The sequence below is a fragment of the Sitophilus oryzae genome, unplaced genomic scaffold (genome assembly GCF_002938485.1).
Source record: "Sitophilus oryzae breed Bouriz unplaced genomic scaffold, Soryzae_2.0 scaffold_682_pilon_pilon, whole genome shotgun sequence".
Taxonomy (NCBI): Eukaryota; Metazoa; Arthropoda; class Insecta; order Coleoptera; family Curculionidae; genus Sitophilus; species Sitophilus oryzae.
In genome coordinates, this window is record NW_022147287.1 from 4007699 (window position 1) to 4029562 (window position 21864).

At 31.1% G+C, this 21864-nt stretch overlaps 1 protein-coding gene across 2 annotated transcripts in view; it reads left to right on the forward strand.

The window, feature by feature from the left end:
• The first annotated feature begins 243 nt into the window (after window positions 1–243).
• LOC115887926 (oxytocin receptor-like) overlaps window positions 244–21864 on the forward strand; it is a 169519-nt gene continuing 147898 nt past the window's right edge. Inside the window, exon 1 of one of the 2 annotated variants that reach the window (XM_030907460.1) lies at window positions 244–290. Coding sequence is in view for 1 of the 2 variants with exons in the window: in XM_030907459.1 (XP_030763319.1) it covers window positions 5185–5211 (27 nt within the window). In the remaining variant the exon portion in view is untranslated. Of the gene's footprint in view, window positions 291–5123; window positions 5212–21864 lie in introns of those variants that run through there. The other variant, XM_030907459.1, reaches the window with a different exon arrangement.

Sequence of the window (21864 nt, forward strand, 5' to 3'; positions counted from 1 at the left end):
ACTGCACACGAGACATGGGCTAGCGCCCGCACTATTACGAGAAAGTGAAAATAACTTTATTCGTTTGTTTGGTGTAAGTCGAGATATGTATTTGTTTGACACCTTTTTTTGAATTTTATGGACAAAATAAATTATATTTAAATACTATACACAGGAAAAGTCTTCTTTTAATGAATTTTTGTTTTCCCTTTGTAGGTTTTGTATTTGTTTCACATTTATTAATAGTTTTGATATTTTTTTCAGAAACTACGAAAAAACGTTGCTGATTATGGTGTCAAAAACTTGATTAGGTAAGTTACCAATAATGTTGTCGTATAAAAAATTTAAATTAATTTTAAATAGTTTCGATGTATATATTGTTTTATGTATACTGTATTTCTAATTGTAAAAGAATATATTAGAAAATGTAGATCATATACCATGGAATTGTGAATATTATTTAAATCTTCTTAATTTTAAGCTTTTTGATTTTTCTTAAATTTCAGAATTAGTTGAAATGATAGATAATTTAATAACTGTGTCTTCTAAGAAATGGCAATAATTTATTTACCAATCGGGACTTATAGATTATACAGGGTGGGCATTAAATAAGTGCACATATTTTCAGCGGTGGTATATTTCAATCTCAAGAACATATGAGGTTTGAATCCCAACTATATGAGATTTTTTTGCAAAAAATTTCTTGAAAATTTTGTTAAAATGTTTTAATTTTTATTTCTTAATTTATAAAATTTTTTTATTTATAAAACATAATATCTTGATACTACGGAAACATAAGTAGTAGATTAATTTAAAAGAAAGGAAAATACAGAAAACGCTAGTGGTTCTCAATATTTAAGAAAACAAAAATAATTTTTTAAATTTCCAGTAAGTAAAATAACTTGGCTATTCTGAACTTTTTTCAAATATGGTGAATAGTGAATGGTGAATTATCAGCATTGAAAATATGTGCAGTTATTTAAGACTCGCCCTCTATAATGCCCTTCGTAACTACAAAACAAATTGTAGTATTAACTGTAGCAGTTGTTTTTATGAGAAAAAAATATGAAAGTTTTGATGACACGTAGTTTTCTTCCAAATTTTATATCTATTTGTTAAAAACCAACAATACAATGGCCTGCGCTATGATTTTGTTGTCACCCAGTATTATATTTAGATTTAAATAGTAATGAAGATGATTTTTTTTCGTCAACGAGAAAAAACAAAGGGAAAAAATAAAAAAAAGATATATTTTTTCGAAGATAAAATAAAGTATGCTTCATTCCAGAATTAAAAATAGCCTTTTAAACGAATTTTTACAAACAAGATTTGTTCGAAAGTGCGAAATAAGGTGACAATATCGATTTCCTTATCTTTTCTTAACGCCTTTTGATATCTGTTTCGCTTATACAGGCCGTCCTTTCTGTCCGTGTGATCGACTGACTGTCAATTTTTCTTTAATCTATTTTATCGTCTCGTCATCCCTGCGGTTTTTGCCTTTTTTCCCTTGCGGCTTTTTCCGTTTGAAGTCGATTCGTCTGAGGATGTAGAAAAAAATGATTTTTTATCAGAGATGTTCGATGTTCTTCTCTGTTCTGTAATCGTTTTCTTGGCTTTGTTAGTTATTGTAGCTACGAAAGAATTTACAGAAAATTAGAGAAAATAGAGTTAGAACTACTTCTTCTTCTCTTGTTTAGATTCTCGTTTTGGCAAATGATTGAAATATTTATTTTGCTCATTTAGTTGGTAATAAATTTAAAACTACTAGATGCTAGCATCAAAACCAACCGAAAATAGTTATTTTTTATACAAGACGATAAAATGGTATTTTACCATCGTGTATAAAACAATATTTGTTTCCATAGCGAGTTACGTTTTAAAAAATATTCAGAAATTATTATCTCAAGGAATTTATTACGAGTAGAAAAAATATTGAGCTGGGTTGGCGTTGGTTTCTATGTAATTTGACAAATAAATAAAGCTGTCTCTTTAGTTGTCAGTTTTGAGTCAATATTTTTTAATTCTCTTTCGTGTCGTTTGCTGATTGAATTGGAGCCAGAAATGGCTCAAAACGCCATATCCAAACTAATTCCATTTAAATCCCGAATAACTTATGAACAGGAATACAAAACTTTTCAAAAATGGAAGCAATTAAAAACGTGCGAGAAGAAATATAGTTTTTAACCTATCCTCGCTGTTAAAGTATCATTTAATCTACCCTTGCGGTTAAAGTACTATTTTATCTACTATTTTTGATAGATATAAGGCAATTTTAACAGTTGCTATGGAAAGAAAATAATCTGACTGTTCCGAGGACATACTGTATATATTTCCTTAACATCAGTACTCGTAGAGTTTTAATATAATAACGTTATCTTTTTCAACCTTTTTCAATACAGACAAAAAGTCTCACTTTATAGAAAAATCACGCACAAAGAAAGCTAAAACCACATTTATATTTTCATTCTTGGTCTCTCTCCGTCTATTTTTCGTTTTAAAATTGATTTTTATGGTAATAACTTTGTGGAAAATGGCAAAGGAAATGTATTATTCCATTATTTCGAACAATAGAATCCTGGTTTCTAAAAAAAATATTTCAATCTTGTATATATTTTAAGCTTGTGTATATAGCTAATAATAATTGAATTCCCGCTTTGTTTTTCTTCTTAAGTGTTTTACGAGGTTATGAATTAGTTACTCTTCTATGTAATAAATTTATTTAAAGCTTTATTTACTAGAATTTTTAAATATGCCAATATACAGTATGTTCCCGGATTGTCTTTATAAAAGGAAAAACTTTTTTTTATTGACTTTTTGAGAAAAATGCATTGTCCATAAAAATGTTTGTTTGTTCTAAAACGGTTAATCCCGTTTATACTTTTACAAATTTCCATACCTTCCATACTAACCAAATATCCCCCTGTCAGTTTTTTTAACTAAAATTATTTCTTAGGCAACTATAAGAAATGTTTTCGTAAAGCCTTTCGTTGTCATAAAACTGGATACTTATATTCCCCGTAAAAATATCAAAGAAAATCGATAAAGAATTCTGCAGAACAAAGTAAATAAAAAAGTATTAAGAAAGATTAAAAATTGTTTAAAAATAAAGTTTTATAAAGAAATAAGAGAACCCACACGTAAACAAAAACAAAAATAAGAATAACTGTGCATCATTATTAGAATTCTGAAATATAACCTTGTAAATCTCTTCACAGAGTGTTTTGCGAAATATTTCCAAACTTTTTAATGTTGATTGCACAAAGGAAAAGTAACTTTTTGAAAGAATTCTGCATTAAGATAAGTAAATAAGTTTTCGAGAATAAATTATTTCAGTATAATTATAAAGTTATGTACGTTGAAATGGCAGAAAGTTTTATTGTTAAAATATGAACTGAAAAAGAGATTCATTTATTTTTCTAAATAATAATATTTATATTTTTTTTTACTATTATATCCATTATCTTATTCACAGTATTCTATTTTGTTTCCTATAAATTTAGAATAGTTTCCTCTGCAAAATAATTTAGAGAGTTACTCAAACTTTTAATCAATTTTTAGTTAAACATTCTTCAGAATTTCTCAGAACTTTAAATCTTATTATGAAATTTTCAAGTAAACATCAACTTCATTTTGAGTTTATTGAATAATAAATAGACATCGAATGGTCTAAATTTAAGTACTTATGAACTTCAAGAATTTAGTAAGAAATTTATACAAAAAATAATAGTTTTCCAGAAATTAAAGTTAAGCAATTTTAGTAATTTGGTCTAGTCTCTTGATCTAGTAATTTAGTTTTTTAGTCTCTTGTTTATTTAGACTTCTAAATTGGTAAAACTATTAAAGACATTTAATATATTTATGATATTTTTTTATACAGGGTTGTTCACCACATACGACACCGAGTATTGTAGCTAAACGATTAGATTTTTACAAATTGTTTACAAGTTTTGGGTTTGTTGAATTATGTGCAAAAAAATTGATGCAATAAAAACGGAAAAAATTTTGATCAATTTCTTTTTAGTTCAATATACGACAGTTTTGAAACTCCTACATCCTTATATATAGGCTTAAAACATCTTTCCATAATAACCCTGAGTACGCCTCCGGACACAGTCTAATGCAATAGTCGTTTTGTTTAGTTAGTCGTTCTGTCTAGTCTTTGTGGGTTTCAAAAAAATATATGCCTCACTGGCATTCATATTATTCTCCACTTGGTTAGTTAGACTTTGTTTTGGAAATTCCAGAATCTAGAAAATTATTAGTAGACTTAGACAAAAAATTGGTCTCTATATACAAAAAATATTCCGTATAAATGCACGAAAGAAGTATTCAGTTCAGCTTTTATTTCGTTCATGGTACAAAGATTTTTTATATTTTTTCTAAAGTTTTTCTATAAAATGTAATAGGTCCATTTTTTAGTCATGTATGAATATCAAATTATTTTTTGGTTGAATTTTTGACCTTATTATTTCTAGAAATTCTTCAAATATTTCTGTTCAAAAAAAAACATCAAAAATGCTTTATTTTCCGAGTTTCTCTTCTTTAGGGTCTTACTTATTTTTCAGTAGAGTAGAAATAATAATATAAATAACATTTAATTCTTGAAATATCTCTTTTAAAGTTCCAGAGAAATGGAGACTGAAGTACAGGGTGTTCAATTTTTGAGTGTTTTACGGGGTTTCTCGTTTATGAATTGCGATACAAAAATGCGGTTTTCTGATTACTATGCATTATGTAAGTGTCTTAAAATTATAATAACTTCAACACTTGTAGGAAATTTTATGTTCACAATATACAATAGGGTATACTACTAAATATGAATTTTTATATTTTGCTCTTAAAATATGCGTCAATTTTGAATGGGATGTAGGTATAAATCAAGATAAAATAAATTCCCTACATCAAAAACAGGTGTTTGTAAAAAATAAATCTTATAAGCTTTACATCGATTTGATTTACTGTGTATCGAGAAGTTATTTATTTTCCGACCTTCAGTCTCAACCTTCGTGTTTTTTATGCACGCATTTTCCTTTTAACCGTTTTTTTTTCAGAAAAATCACCCCATTTTCGAGGGCCATTCTCCGATGGACAATAACAGTTCTTGTTTTTTTGAAGAGAGCAAAAAAGTGAGGGATATTGTAAGAAAAGCCTCGTTTTGTGGAAGGTTGTGCAGAATTTTTTGCCACATTAAATTTCTTAGGGAACATGAATATGTTTTGGCATTTATACGGGGTGAGTTTTAAATAAGTGCAAATATTTTTAGGGGTTGTATATTCCGACCCCAGAAACACGTCTATGAAGATTTTTTTTTCGAAAAGAAAAACGTTGAAAATTTGGATTTTTTTAAATTTATAGTTAAAAACATTATGTAATATCTTTATAATATGGCAAAATAGGTAGTGTACAGACCGGACCACTGTAGTAGTAACATAGGCAGAACCGGACGAATTAGCGTATACCCGTCCGCCGGATAAAAAGCAGACGAAAAAATGCGATAAAACAAAAAGAGGTAGATATGTGATAAGAATGTTTTAGAATTTGTATTTATTCGTGTTTTAATAGCCAAAACGAATACATAGATTCTCGCGACAGTTCTCGTGTACAATTTATTTTTTAAGTAAAATAATGGATGTTTACGAAGTTCGTGAGAAAATTCAAATTGTAAAATGGTATTTCCAAAATAGGTCTTATCGGAATATACAAATAATTTTTCCACAAACTTTTGTAAACAGGCCAATTACATCTTTACCTACTGTATCAGGAGTTATTAATAATTTTGAAACACATGGGTGCATATTCCCACAAAAACACAAAAAGCCTGATGTGTTGATTAATGAAGAACAGGAGTTAAAGCAAGTGTTCATTTGTGCTACCGCGGATCAAAATCCCACGTTTTTAAGTAATCAAATTGCTGAGGTGGTTGGGTTTGGTTTTCAATTCAAATAATTCACGCTCTTTGTCAACGCGTCTGAGAACTTCCTCATTTGTCAATCTAGCCGTCCAAGGTATCTTCAGGATTCTGCGATATAGCCACATCTTAAAAGCCTCCAATTTGTTGATGGTAGCTGCTTTCAATGTCCAACCTTCCATACCATAAAGGAGCACCGACCACACATAATACTTTACGAATCTTAATCTAAGGCTAAGGTCAAAATCAGAACAGACAAGTACTTTTCGAAACCTCAAGAATGCCTGCCGAGCTCGTTCGATGCGACATTTAATTTTCTTGTCTGATGTCCAATCTTCGGAGAGCCAGAAGCCCAAGTACTTAAATTTATCTACTCTTTCTATGGGCCTTGAGTTAAATGTTGGGATGGAGTTATTAAACACATCTGGGTTTCTGGATATAATCATAAATTTGTTTTCTTGATGTTGATGTTTAAACCCATTGCTTTGCTCTGTTCTTCTACCTTGTTGACCAGTTGCTGTAGGTCGTGTATATTGTCTGCAATTAAGACCGTATCATCAGCATAGCGGATATTATTAATCCACACTCCATTAACTTTGACCCCCATTTCCACGTCCTCCAGAGCCTCTTGGAAAATAGCTTCTGAGTATAAATTAAATAGGAGTGGAGATAGCACGCAACCCTGTCGCACCCCTCTTCTAACTTGTATGGGATTGGACATGGTATTGGACAATTTTATTTGTGCTGTTTGGTTCCAGTGTAACTTCTCAGTGCATCGGATGTCTTTATGATCTATATCAAGTCTTTTCAGGAGCTGCATTAATTTGTGGTGCTGTACGCGATCGAATGCCTTTTCGTAGTCTATGAAACACAGGCACAAATCCTTTCTCTGATCGTAGCAGTTCTGGACAAGCACCTGTGTTGTAACTATCGCTTCCCTGGTGCCTTTTAACCCTCGTCTGAACCCCATTTGCGAATCGCTTATGTCCCTTTCACATTTTTTGTAAATTCTCTGGTGTATTATTTTCAGAAATATTTTTAGGGTATGGCTCATCAGGCTGATAAGTCTGTGATCTTCACACTTTCTGGCATTGGTCTTCTTAGGCAGGGGTATAAAAGTAGAACGCAACCACTGTTTGAGGTAGTGACCCTCAATACTCTCGCAATTAGCTTTTTCAAGGACAGATACGTTTGAGACATGATGGAACCATTTTATTCTTAAGAGTTGTCTAAGATGTCTCTGTTGCTACTTGTTTAATGCGTTCATGTGTCGGCGGTACGGCACCCAGGTTTCGATCCCATATAACATGGTGGGGATTATAATTGCTCGCTACACTGCAAGTTTCGTTTTTGTACTCGTCATGATTGTAGAAAACCCTGTCTTTTAATTTCCAGAATGCTCTTGAGGCGCTGCTAATCCTGTGCTGAATTTCAGAGTCGATATTGGCCTTTTCCGAAATCAAACTGCCGAGGTAATTAAATTCCTCTACATATTCCAATAGTTCTTCTCTGATTTTTTTAGCATTGTTATGATCTTCCGAGGGAGAGCACATGATTTTGGTTTAGTCAATGTTTAGCTTAAGGCCCAAAGCCTCGTATGCCCAAGTATACGTGTTCAACATTTCTTGTAATTGTTGTAACGTTTTTGCAACTAGAGCGCAGTTATCAGCGTATTGAAGTGCTGTGATGAATTTTGTACGTGTTTTTGCCCTGAGTCTTTTTATGTTGAACAGACCGCCGTCATATCTGTATCGAATGCCCAGTCCTCTCTCCTGCAGTTCGCTGTCCACTATAATGGAGAGCGCTGCCATGAATATGTTGAATAGGAGAGGAGCTAAGACACATCCCTGCCTAACTCCTGTATTTGTTAGGAAGGAATCGCTCAGTGATCCATGATGTGACACTCTTGACTGGTTGTTGTTATGGAGGCTTTTACACACTGTAAGAAATTTGTTGGGTACTCCGAACTTTTCCAAAATAATCTATCTTAATAATAAAAAAAAAAGTTTCTGACAAAACTTGATAATTGTACTAAATTTATTCTTACCTCTTCACATAAGGGTAACGACACCACTGGTTTTGTCAGTTTATTATCTTTAAAATGTAATTCATGCCAGTGCTACTAGCAATTCAACCAAAATTATTACCTAGATAACGACTTTAGCAATTTGATATGCACAGATGGGGAACTGCGTTAATATATTAAATACAATAATGAAAATGTCACTAATGGATCTCAGGGTAGCTTTAGGGCCATTTAAACTTTACGACTCTTTAAATTTAATACCTTAAAATAGGCTAACATCATATAAAGCTGGACATAAAACTACACCTTGTAGTTTTCAATGGTTTATTTTGAGTATTTTATAACAGTTTTTTTTATGCTTACAAGGGAAATAAGGTTTTGAAATATAAAATCTCTCCTGTGGGTTTTAAAGTTCTATGATCGTAAAAAGATTCAATTAAGTAGGCCACTAACTTGAGCTTAATATCAAGTTTGTTCCAGTTTGGCTGCTTTGGATGAGGGGTTTTAAAAATTCTTTTAAACAGGGTCATTAGAACGTGGTATATTTCTTCTGTATTGCAACTACTTTTATTAAATAATGTCTAAACTTGTCGTCAAGTTCTGAAAACAGCTGTTAAATTTATGTAACATTTTTAACTGAATAACTTATCAAATACGAGGTGGTCCAAACTGTATTCCGGAAATTTCGGTAACATATTCTGCAGATAAAAATAAGTAAAAAAGTTTGTACAAATGTATGTCCTAAAATGCTTAATTTCGGAGATACAGGGTGTAGAAGTTTCATATTTATTTCGATTTTTTCTAAATAATTTCTGAAGTAACCTCATTATTTAGATGGAAATTGGTGTCTGGGAATTTTTTGATATGAAAAATTTGATTTTGATGTCAATATGACTCCTATTTGTAGGGGGCGCCACCTACATGTGTTTTAACTGTTTTGAAGAGTAATAACTTTTCGTCCGTACCTGTATAAAACTACCGAGTGAAAAAATCTACATTTCCGTGATTTTTAACGTAAAAATGTTTCTTGGCAAATTTTTAGTCAATTCATGTCATTATCGACAAAAGATAAACATGTTGAGAGTAGATAGTTATTTGACTGAAATGATTAATGACTTTTTTATTTTTTTAAATTATTCATAAATTTTTCTTCAAAAAAATGATGAAAAAACAGTTTTTGTTGAACTTTTGGCACAAAAACATTTCAAATTTATGGTTTCAGTCTAATAACTATTTACTCAAAATATGTTTAATTGAGAGGTGATTATAATTTCGATTCCAAATATCTCGAGAACCATTACTCGGATTTTTACCAAGAGACCTTTTTTACGTAAAAAACGAAGTGAATGTATAATTTTTGACTCAGTAGTTTTATACAGGTACGGACGAAAAGTTATTATTCTTCAAAACGGTTAAAACGCGTGTAGGTGGCGTCTTCTACAAGTAGGAGTCAAATTGACATCAAAATCAAATTTCTCATGTCAAAAAACTCCCAGACATCAATTTTCATCTAAATATTGACGTTACTACATTTGGAAAAAATCGAAATAAAAATGAACCTTCCACACCCTGTATCTCCGAAACTAAGCATTTTAGGACATACATTTATACGAACTTTTTTACTTATTTTGAGCTGTAGAATATGCTACCAAAGTTTCCAGAATACAGTTCGAACCACCCTATATATCAGATTTCAATAAATGGAGAAACGATATTCCTATAAATGGAGAAATTCTAGAATGTAGAATGCTTAGGAGGGGTATTAATCAATAAAGAAACCCCGTGATAATCCGAAGATTGTTCTTACGTTTAAATCAAGGAAAATCTTTAAATTATTTCTTTCTTTGACTGTCTTAGACCGTTGGATTTTATATATGGGAAAATCGAATTCTCATGATATAGCTTGTACATTATACATATTTATTAAAAATATTTCTCGTAAAATTAACATATAAGACATGACTGGACATTTGCCGATTATGCATACGCCATTAAACGGATATTGGTAAATTAATTACTGAGTGAGTTTAACCTCAGAACACAGAATCACCATAAAAGGGTTCTTTGATATACATAAAAGGGGTTGAAAACAAGATTCTAGACATGGAGCGTTAGTTAAATGTGATGCGGTGGTATTGACCCTTACAAGGCTAGCTGCATTCTCTTTCTTTTTTAATTTTGATAATTTATTACCCTGAACTATACCTATACAAGTGTTGAATCTATTATACGTATTAATTATTATACAGGGTGTCTCAGAAATAAGTTCAAGTATTTTAAGAGGTGGTAGATCTCAAAAAAAGAAACATATTTCCTCTTTATCGTTTTTCAAAAGTCCAAAATAACGGAGTTATTTTACTTTGAAAATTTCCAAAAAAAATATTTTTTGCTAAAATTTTGAGAACCGCTGGATCTTTTCTGGATTTTCTTTCTTGTAAATTTAATCTACTACCTATGTTGCCGTATTATTAAGAAATTATGTTTTTTTAACTAAAAACTACTGGCCACTGGTGCCCGGTGGCGTAGAGGTACAGCTCTCGTCTACCAATCCAAAGGTTGTGGGTTCGAATCCTACAGCCCGGATTTCAACAGCCGACTGTTTTTATTAAAATAAAAATAGTTTGGGAACCTAGGTTGACTCAGACTTAAATAAGTACTTGGGATTCACAATCCTGAGCTGTAATGCTAGCCACATTTCCTTCCTTGTATACCGGCTGGTATATAAACGGCTCTAGTATGGCAAGCTGTACCTTGCAACTTCCAAGGCGTTAAACGCTATATACGGGAGCTATTATTATTATAACTAAAAACTAAAAAAAAATGCCGAATTTTCAAATTTTTTTTTCGGGAAAAAAACTCATAGGCGTGTTTCTGGGGTTGAACTATACTACCAGTTAAAATACTTGCACTTATTTCTGGGACACCCTGTATAATAATAATTATAATAATTTTTTTATTGGATTTTTTCTTCGTTGCACTTGTTGGTTACATCCTTCATCATCTGAAACATTTTTTTTTATTAAATATCATATTTTAATTTTTTTCTTAAAGTTTTTATAATTTAATTGTGCTATTTCTTTGTGGTTGTTTCTGTTGTTAATTTTTATGAAAGTTTTTTTGAGTCGTATTTGCTGTTCTGAAGTCTTTTCTTTTAGTTTTGTTAGTGTTTATTTTTAGCCCACCATACCTACAGGTATGGTAGAATCTGGCCATTAGTTTTTGGTGGAGGTGGGGGGTTGGTAAGGGGGTATAGGAGGGGGTTAGGGAGGGTGTTAAAGTTTTTAAAAAATCGTAACTCCAAAATTACAGTAGCTAGTTAAACGCGGTTTTCAATTTAAGATTAGGAATAATATTTGCAACAAAATTTGTAATATCATGAAAATCAGTCAAAGTCGCAGTTTTTGAGATAAAAAAATTGGAAAAATTCCTTTACTTTGAAACTAAAAGAACTGCCTATCAACTTTTATTAACATATTTTAGTATGGGCGGCTATACGTGCCTCCCGGCGCCAATTTTTTTAAGTAATAGTGGTTTTATTAACATTTGGCACAGGTTTCGATAATATTGCAATTGACAAGTATGTATCTTAAGCTGGTCCTACACGATGTGACAAACATATTTCAACGTTGGACACACTAAAATTTTCCACATCGTGTAGGAGACACAATCACCAATTGCAATATTGTCGAAAACTGTGCCAAATATTGTTTACAACGTTGGAAGCATCGTGTAGGACCAGCTGTATACGATGTGCCAAATGTTCATGTGTTCAACATTGGAAGGTGTGTGGCAAACACCTTCCAACGTGTAGGACCCGCTTTAGCAAAACATAGATATGTACCGTAAGTGCTATTGAAATCGTAAAATTGGGTTTTAAAATATCTTAAAAGATGTGTGTTTATTTTTAATTTGATATTTCCTGACAAATAAACAATTTTAAATACAGTATGTCCCCAGATTGTCTTTACAAGAGGAACCTCTTTATTTATTATTGACATTTTGAGAAAAATGGATTCTTCATAAACATTTTTGCTTGTTCTAAAATGATTAATCCCGTTCATATTTTTCCAAATCTCCATACCGTTTTAGAGAACATTAAAAAAACATGAAAATCTGGTTGAATTCTTTAAAGTCCTAAAAATTATAACGCGTTTCTTTGGTAATATAATTTCGTTTTCATTCTTTGATAGATTTTTTTTTGATAAAATTTTAATTAGCGTCATATATTTTTTTCTGTTTTAAAATGTTGAAGAAACACAAAATTTATTCAGTTCAATGCTCTGGAAAGGGTGATAATAGTTATCGGAAAATTTGATACTTTAACAACAGCAAAAAAATTGACGTTACTCAAAATTAATAATAACCATCTATCAAAGAATGAAATCTAAATTATATTACCATCATAGAAACTGCTTTTGATTTTTAAGATTTTTTAAAATTCAACCATAATTTCATGTTTTTTTAATTTTCTCTAAAACGGTATGGAAATTTGGAAAAGTACAAACGGGATTAACCATTTTTGAACAAGCAAAATTTTCTTCAAAAGGTCAATAATAAAAAAGTCTTTCCTCTTGTAAAGCCAATCCGGGGACATACTGTAGATATAAATTGTGTTCAATTAACTTATTTTTACAGTTGAGGGTTGGAACCTTTGGTGTTACACAGCAAAATAAAAACACTAAATCACCACAATACACCAAAACACTTTTACTTTTACACTGGACGCGCGTTTCGCTAACCATGTTAGCATCATCAGCAGATGATTATAAACTTTTATATCTCTGCTGATGATGCTAACATGGTTAGCGAAACGCGCGTCCAGTGTAAAAGTAAAAGTGTTTTGGTGTATTGTGGTGATTTAGTGTTTTTATTTTGCTAACTTATTTTTATTACAAAAATACGTAATAATCTACCTACAATTATATTGGGACACCCTATATTTTACTCTATTAATACACAGTGATTCTATAAAAATAACATGCTTTTTTTTTAAACTGAAATGTAAACTTGAAAGAAGCCTTCTTGAAAATGAGAATAACGCAATTACATTTTTTATACCAATCGATATCACTACAATACAGTAAGACAGGGGCTTTTATTTTGTTGAAATCCCCAGAGCTTGCGATACCGGGCAGACACAATAATATCTTCAAATGTCTTCAAACAATGATGAAAATAAAAACAAAACTGCTCGTAGGGTCTTCATAGCCTGCTCGAGTATAATTGTGTTATTTTCCCAATAGCATGTCGGCAGCGAACTTTATTTCAGAAAATAAACCTTCTAAAGTAATTTAATACATAAAAACATCGCCATATTTAAGCTTGCAATATTTTGTTGAGAGGTTGGTATTGTAAGGAATTGCGAAATCAAATTATAGTGCAAATTTAATGTAATATTATTATGGATTTTTTTAATATTAACAAAAAGTACTGAAAACAATATTGTAATCGAAATAGAACTTTAATTTAATTAAAAATAAATAATGTATATAATATAGAAACCTGTGCCATTTTGAAGGTTTTATTTAAAAGAAAAATAACTTAACTTTAACTTAAATAAATTATAGTTATTTTTTATACAAGACGATAATGCAATTTTATCGTCCTGTATAAAACTATATTTTTTTCCATAGCCAGTTACGTTTTAAAAAATATTCAGAAATTATTATTTTAAGGAGTTTATTACGAGTAGAAAAAATATTGTTTGGCGTTGGTTTCTATGTAATTTGACAAATAAATAAAGTCTCTTTAGTTGTCAGTTTTGAGTCAATATTTTTGAATTCTCTTTCGAGTCGATTGCTGATTGAATTGGACCCAGAAATGGCTCAAAACGAAATAAGTAAATTACAAACAGATATTCAGGCTGAGGGGACAAACGCCATAGCCCAACTACTTCCATTTAAATCCCGAATTACTTATGAAAAGGAATACAAAAATTTTCAAAAATGAAAACAATTAAAAAACGTGCGAGAAGAAATAAAGTTTTTAACTTATCCTCGCTGTTAAAGTATCATTTAATCTACCCTTGCAGTTAAAGTACTATTTTATCTACTATTTTTGATAGATATAAGACAATTTTAACAGTTGGCTCAACCCCATGACTTTTTTATTTTTTCAGTAGGTATACGACATAAATTAGGATTCATTGACATATTAACAATTCTTTTCGGTCACTTCCTGTTACACCGGAAATGACTACAACTTTTTGATTTTTAAATGACACCCTCGGATTTTTTTTTATTTTATTCTATTGAAAATGACACTCTGAATGGAATGACATATTCTATGTCAACTTTTGACACACCCGCTTAAAAAAATGTATTTTAAATTTTACTCTAGAGTGCCATGACTGTGCTAAAAACACTAATTTTTAATCAAGGAGCCTTGGAAAAATTTATTTGATCATCTAAAGTTTTTCGTGTCTTGTCCTGGCCGCTCAAAAGATACCAAAATCGTGTTTTTAATCATATCTCAATTTTTTCAAATGGGACAAAGGTGGCTCATTAGCATATTTGGAAAAAGCATTTTTTTACTAATAATTTGGTACCACACACATGGTATTTGGAGTCAAATTGTCGTTATGAGCCGCATGTTACAATTTCAAATAAACCATATACGAATATGTCAAAAGTTGACATATGATATGTCATTCTATAAATTCAGAGTGTCATTTTCTATCGAATAAAGTAGAAATATACCGAGGATGTCATATGATAAAAATCAAAAGTTGTTGTCATTTGCGGTGAAACAGAAAGCGACCAAAAACGATTAAGTACGTCAATCAATCCTAATTTATGTCATATACTAACATACCAAATTTCGGTTTTTTATCTGAAAAAATAAAAATAAGTTATAGGGATGAGCACTTTTGAGACTCACCCGGTAAAATTATTTTTTCTGTAATTTATTTTTTTGAAAATTGTATGTCGTTGGTTTTGTGTTTTATTCCATACCAAATTATACAAAATTCTAATAATATTTTTCCCGTTGAAACTAAGCAGAGCCGTATTTTATTTTAATATACACAAACATTAATTACTTAAACAATCCAATAAATTCCATTTTATACAGATCTCCAAATTGGATAAAACCATCTTAGCAAAATTATGACTTTTTCACAGTCATAAATTTGAATAATTAGGCATGATAAATTTTATTTTAGAAAGATAACATCTGGGAAAACAATATTTGTAAAAAGAAACAAGAAAATATAACTAATAAGCATGAACTTTATTATTTAATGATAATAGACTTTTTACTCTGTTTTCTCTTTATCTTATATCCTTTATATAGTCTTGAAAAAATAAATATAAAGGTTATTTTTGTGTGAAAATGATTTTCCTCTCTGCTATTTCGGCGTGAAACAGCGCCATAATGAAGTCGTTATTGTTTGATATAAATTGAGGAGATACCCTTGTCCTTATTGTTTTAGAGAAAAAAAAGGGAATACTTTTTTTAAAAGGAGTTTTGTTGGGATAAGCTGAGTCAGAATTAAAGGAATACTTTGATATTTTTTTAATCTATAAAATTAAAGATTATCTTCTCTTCTTCTTCTTTTATTTATTTGAGATCTAGTCGATCTGGTAGTTTTAAGGTTGCCTATGTAGGAGTTCTTGGGAGATGGACTGCCAACTGTGTTTCCATCTTTTTGGAGGTCTTTCTGGCTGTCTCTCACCCATGGGTGTTCCTTCAAAAGCTATGCGTGGTTCTTCCATGCGTTTTACGTCTGCGAACCATTGTATTTTTTTTTTGTCTACCTCATCTCACTATGTCCTGTATTCCACATTGTTGTCTGATATTTGTATTTCTAATTCTGTCTCTTAAGTTTGTTTTCTACTACCAGTTTGCATCTTACCGGCTCTTTAGAGAAAGTTAAGCATTTAGTTTTTTTCTGTAGAGATAATCATATTTAATTCTCGGCTTACTTAATAGAATTTATATGTAACGTTTTTAGTTCATTACATGTTTTTTCTGTATCTGATATATGATGTCTGGCGTATCGTCACCGGATTCCGTATCGTTCAGGCCTGATAATTTATTTGGCACGCTTGGCGTAATTTTTACGTTCTCTAGTCCGCAACCCTGTTATTGTTTCACTGCTCTGTGGAGGCGCTGTTAACATCGCTTTAAGCTCTCTGCGCTGTGGACTCACTTTTGCTTTTGCCGCTCTGTAGCCATCACCAACACACCATCCCGGCTTTTAGAAATGGTAATTATTTAAATCTTGCTGTATAATCTGAATCAGCTGCTATTTCAAAGCAACCGGTAAAGATGAGATATTATCCTTTTAGATTCGATATTATTACTGCATATTTTTAGGGTAGAGTTTTGGATTAGACTCAACCTTAACTCGTATTTTGTGTTTGCTGGCACATTGGTTTTCTTTTGTCCTCCAGAATGTTAAATGGAAGAAAGGACAATTTCTTTGTTTATTATTGAGCCCTCGGAAGTAATTCGAGGTAGGTTTATTGTGTTTATTACACCTTGGTAGGTTTTAAACACGAGTTTCATGTTTTTAGGGTCCAAGGTACGGGCATTATCCAAGGTACGGATAGTGTATCCCTGTACCGTTTTCCTATGGTTGGATGTCCAAGGTACAGACAGTAGTGTTCTAAGGTACGGGAAGTGTTTCCATGTATAGTTTTCCTATGGACAGGTGTCCGATGGACGAGTGTCCACTGTACGGATAGTTTATCCTATGTACAGAGTGCCCCAGCGTTGATGTGGCGTAGGCCCCATGCTGCTTCGTTTCTGTTTTTAAGCCTAATCGATAGTTACGGCTGTATTGGTTCATAGTGTCCTCAGTCTGGCCCCTTTTTGTTGTATTGGGCAACAACGAAGCCGAGAGACAGTACAGAGATGCGAGCCACCTCACGCTGTTACTGTTTGAAGCAGTATTTATTTATATCAAAGAACATCATGAATAAATATAGTCATTATTTTTAAGTAATATACAACTGTGTTTTCTTTCTCTGTACATGCCTGGCGCCCAATATTTTTTTTTATTTATTGTTATTAATTAGTTTTCTTTCCAGTGAAATACCTTATCCACCTTCTTCGATGAAAAGCTGCCGTTCGCAGTGGTAGTTGTTTAAAAAACGCTATAAGCTGTCTCTGCATATCGTCCTCTGTCTCCGTGATAATGGCTGTATCATCATCGTAACACACCATGCATACAAAGATTATCTGAGTAAAGAAAATCATTGAACTGACTCTAAGACCAAATAAAGTTTTAAGGATTATTTTTAGACCTAATTTTACATATGTTTTGAGTCATGTTTCTCCGGTTAAATATTAATTAAATCTAATTTTCCCCAAAAGATAATATATTGAATAATTCAAAGTGGTTTAATATAAAGGACTCTGCGAAATGGAAAGGGATTTTAGCGCTCCAAAATTGTGCTTTATTGCCTAAGTATCAAAAGGGCAGCCGTAATAAATTAGCCTTAGTTTTTTATCTAGGGCCTTTAATTATTTATATGCTACAAAACGTGCTGTTTTTCTTCCTGTGGAGGTTTTTCGCTCGTTTTCAGTAAGATGAGACACATGGGCGTGGCTTAACGAACACAGAAATAGGTAATTTACTCCTAAAATTGCTCCAAGATCTATTTTAAGAAAAACCATTTTTTTTCTTATTGTGAAATATAAAAACTTGTTTCCTTTTTTATTTTCTTTTTTATAAAATTTTACCGGCAGTTCTTCAAAGATTGTACAGGGTATCCCATTTTCGTGTGTTTTATGGGCTTTCTCGTTTACGAGTAAAGATATGTACAAAGATGCGGCTTTCACATTACTAAAAATATTAAAATATACCATTTCCTTATTTTCATAAATAAAGTAAAAATAGTATACCGGGTGCATCTCTTTCCGCGTGCTCACCCCTATAACATTTTTATTTTTGCAGATAAAAATCGAGATTTGGTATTTATTATTATTTATTTTACGGTCTAAAATGTTCAGAAGGAGAAAGGGAAAAAAGGGCATAATTGGCTGAAGAATACCTATATTTTCAGTGCCTATATTTTCAAAATACTTCAATAAAAAAATTAAAAACAACATCGTAGTGCAAAACTGTTCGGTTTTTTCGATTTTGTGTTGACATTTGACATTGTTTAATCATTCAGGCTATAACGCTACGAGATTTAGCAATGAAATTTATCAGTGCGATGCTTTATACATGCATATCGGATTTTCAGGCCCATTTTTTAGCATAACTGATGCATTTTTCGTAAGTTTTACAGCCAGATTTGCGTTTGGGCGTAAAATATCCGATACTTTTTTGCCATCATTACTGGATTTTCTGGATCTAATTTTAGAAACGAACTTTTCGAATTCAAAAAAGCAGATAATGAATAGTTGTAATGAATATTAACGATTTAAAATTCCGTTATATAAAATAGTTATTTCACTCAACATAAGCATGACATTTTGTAAGTAAATAACCGTATGTTCGAAAAAGACGTCATTTACTTGGCTCATACCCTTCTTACTTGAGTAAAAATGATTTTTAAATGGTGTAGTTTAAAATTCGAGAAACTTTTTTTTTTGGCAATAATGTTTTAATCCTTTTTTCTCCAATCGTTCCTATTGTAAAATTTTATTGATACGCCTTTTTTGTGTTCTGCAATGTCCATGTATATTTTATTTGTAATTTTAATGACGTTATTTCTTTTTAATTGATTTGTATTGTATGATATTTTTTATTATTTGTATATTTTTGTGCTTTTGTTTGTTTTGTAAATGCTTTGTCGATGAAACTATTTTGGCTTTTTGTACAATAAAACGTTATTTAATAAATTACATGTCTTGTATGACATTTTGTAAATAAATACTTATTTTTATATTAATTTAATTAGTAATAAACAATTACTAAATCATAATTTAAACTATGTGGTAATTATAATATTAAATATTCAACTAGATAAATTTAAATTGCACTAAAAAAGCATTTCTGTTAATTTTGTGTGTTTTGGTAAATTTTCCAGTTCTAAAAGTTAAATAATTTATAAACTCTATTGATTTTCAATATAATTAAAAACACAAATTAGTTTTCTTCGAACGATTTAATTAAATATGCTAATTACGAAATCAGTATTTTCTATTAATTATTCAGTTTTTTCTTAGCAACTTTTATAACTACACAAGTAAATAAAATAATAATTATTGTCAACAGCATAATTTGAAAAATCACGATTATCATTTTCTCATATTATGGTTTATTTGAAATTGTGGTTCATAACGACAATTTGACTCGAAATACCAAGTGTGTGGTACCAAATTATTTGTAAATAAATGCTTTTTCCAAATAATATGCTAATGAGCCACTCTTGTTCCATTTTTTAACGGCCAGGACAAGAGACGAAGAACATTAGGCGATCAAATCTATTTTTCCAAGATTCCTTGATTAAATTTGGTGTTTTTAACACAGTCATGGCACTCTAGATTGAAATGTAAAAGACTATTTGTTTTTAAACGAAAATTTGGGTGGAAGTAAATCGCATAGGGATCTTATTAAGTCGGAGTGAGAGAAATGCGACCGACCGAAGCGACGCGCGACGGTGTGCTGTTGCGGCGTTGCCGATACGCCTTTCCCTATCAAGTAAAGTAAAATCACGATCGCAAACCGCTTATTTTTAAAAGACTTTTTTTTTCAAGGGATAACTAGATAAAATCATTAGACATGTTTCTGAGCATCTGAAATGGAATTATAAGGATATCGTTAGGGTCTCATTTTTTTATAACGAGAAAACGTCAGTAATCGCGATAATTTAAAAATTGAACTTTTTAACACATAACAGGCCATAACTCAAGAACCACTTTAGATATTCAAACTTTTTTTTATTTCCAAGATCGGATATTTTACAATATGTTTACATAAGAAAAATTCGATAAGGTTGTTTTTTCCATTCAAAAATTGTAAACAATCCATCCATTTACTTTTAGAGCATAGCAATTTTCAGCAATCGTGTAATTTTTTTATTGATAAAGATTTTCACATACTGTCTACAAAGAAAATACAGCAGAAATATTAACGAAGTTCTTGAAAAAACTACAATCTATTATTTCTAATAAATTTCGAGATATCGATTTTTGAATTCAGAGTTCTAATAGCGCGACCACTATCGAACACCCACTCAATTCCACTTGTTCTTACCAAAAATGCAAGTGTTTCTAGCTTGCACTTAAAAAAATTCAAGCTATATGGAAAATTACAACGATTCGTTAATAAATGAACAAATTATCACGGGACGTAATTAAATCGTGAAGCTGAACACATGACGTACACCTTTCCCTAGAACTTTAAGTACTGACAGAGGTATTGATTGGATCGACCGGTCAACTGCGACAAATCTGCTATATCCCCTTCCACGTCTCTTAGCGATATGCACAGTTTCTCGGTTTATTTCATACGTTTGGCAACGTGTTTACTGTCCTCTCTTTGTTCAGTACATTATAAACGCATTGTACTCTTCTTATATACGGAAATCTCGACCCAAGACTAACCTTTGCCAGCCCTTAGTATAGATTAATTGCTTCATAAAATCATCCTTGATTTGTTAGTTATACTTGCATTCATCAACAATACCTAATATTAACCTTTATTTACTATTCAATCATTAATAATAAATAATATTAATTTTTATTGGCTAATTAACCGCACAATTATTAACTTTAAGTAATTACAGTTGAGGGTTGGAACCTTTGGTGTTACACAGCAAAATAAAAACACTAAATCACCACAATACACCAAGACACTTTTACTTTTACACTAGACGCGCGTTTCGCTAATCATGTTAGCATCATCAGCAGATGATTATAAACTAACTTTAAGTAATATTTAAATTTTTTATATGGATTTTCGACAAATAAAATTTGGTCTGCTACAAACTGCACTGACGGTAGTAGTCGCTAAAGCAAATAAAAATAATTGTTCTAAAGACGCAGTAGGGCTTTAATTTATTACTCAATTGTCAGTAATTTATCTTTTAAATTCAAACATTTATCAAATCTGTCTTATCGGCTTTAAAAGTTCGATTGCAAAGTCCCGAAATTAGATTAAAGGCTTCCTCCTGTTTATCCACTAAATAAACCCGACCTAAATCGGCCCTGGCCTCCAGATTTCTGGATACGTTCGACAGTCGGGCTTTTCCCTTGATTTGCGATGTCCTTTCTATTTCTCTAATAGATTTCCTAGCTGGAGACAATAAAAGTAGTGAACTGTGCCGATAAGATCGTTTCCGTTAAAATGAGAAACAAATTGAATTCGCAGCGTAGTTAAATTAAATGTGTTAATTGGAAATCTCAGTTTAATCATTGCATCTATCTAGTTTTTAATTACTGGTAATGCCATGAGAGCTTTAATTATTTCAGGATTATTTTTGAAAAATCATCAAAAATATTCATGAGCGAATAAGATTTAATTTAATTTCGTATGGTATATTCTGTAAAAAAAATTCACACTAAGTTGTGTTTATAGTTATTTATGGTACTAGTGTGTTATCTTACATATAAGTCACTATGTATACTTATGTTACTATGCAATATAGATGAGCGTTTTTTTTTTGTAAATAATAAATAGCACTGGCATTAAGACGTCATTTGTATAAATCGCGATTTTTCAACGAGAAAATAGTGAATTATCAACCAGCAAGTCAGATTTTAAAGAAAAAATGATTCAGGAAGATCTTCCGCAAGAAATTATTAACCAGGAAGAGGCGGCTACACCACAAATACTGCCAGAAAAGTCCCGTGGCGTATATGATAGGGAATTCATAAAACACTATAAATAGTTTGTTATAACTTTAAAAACTCACGCGTGAGTTATTATTTATTTTCTATGCATGGATATACACACACCGGAAAAATCTAGGGATATCATTTTATTAAAGTTAAAAATAAATGTTTTGAATAAACAACCACATATTTGTAGGCCGATTCTTTCTACTTCGAT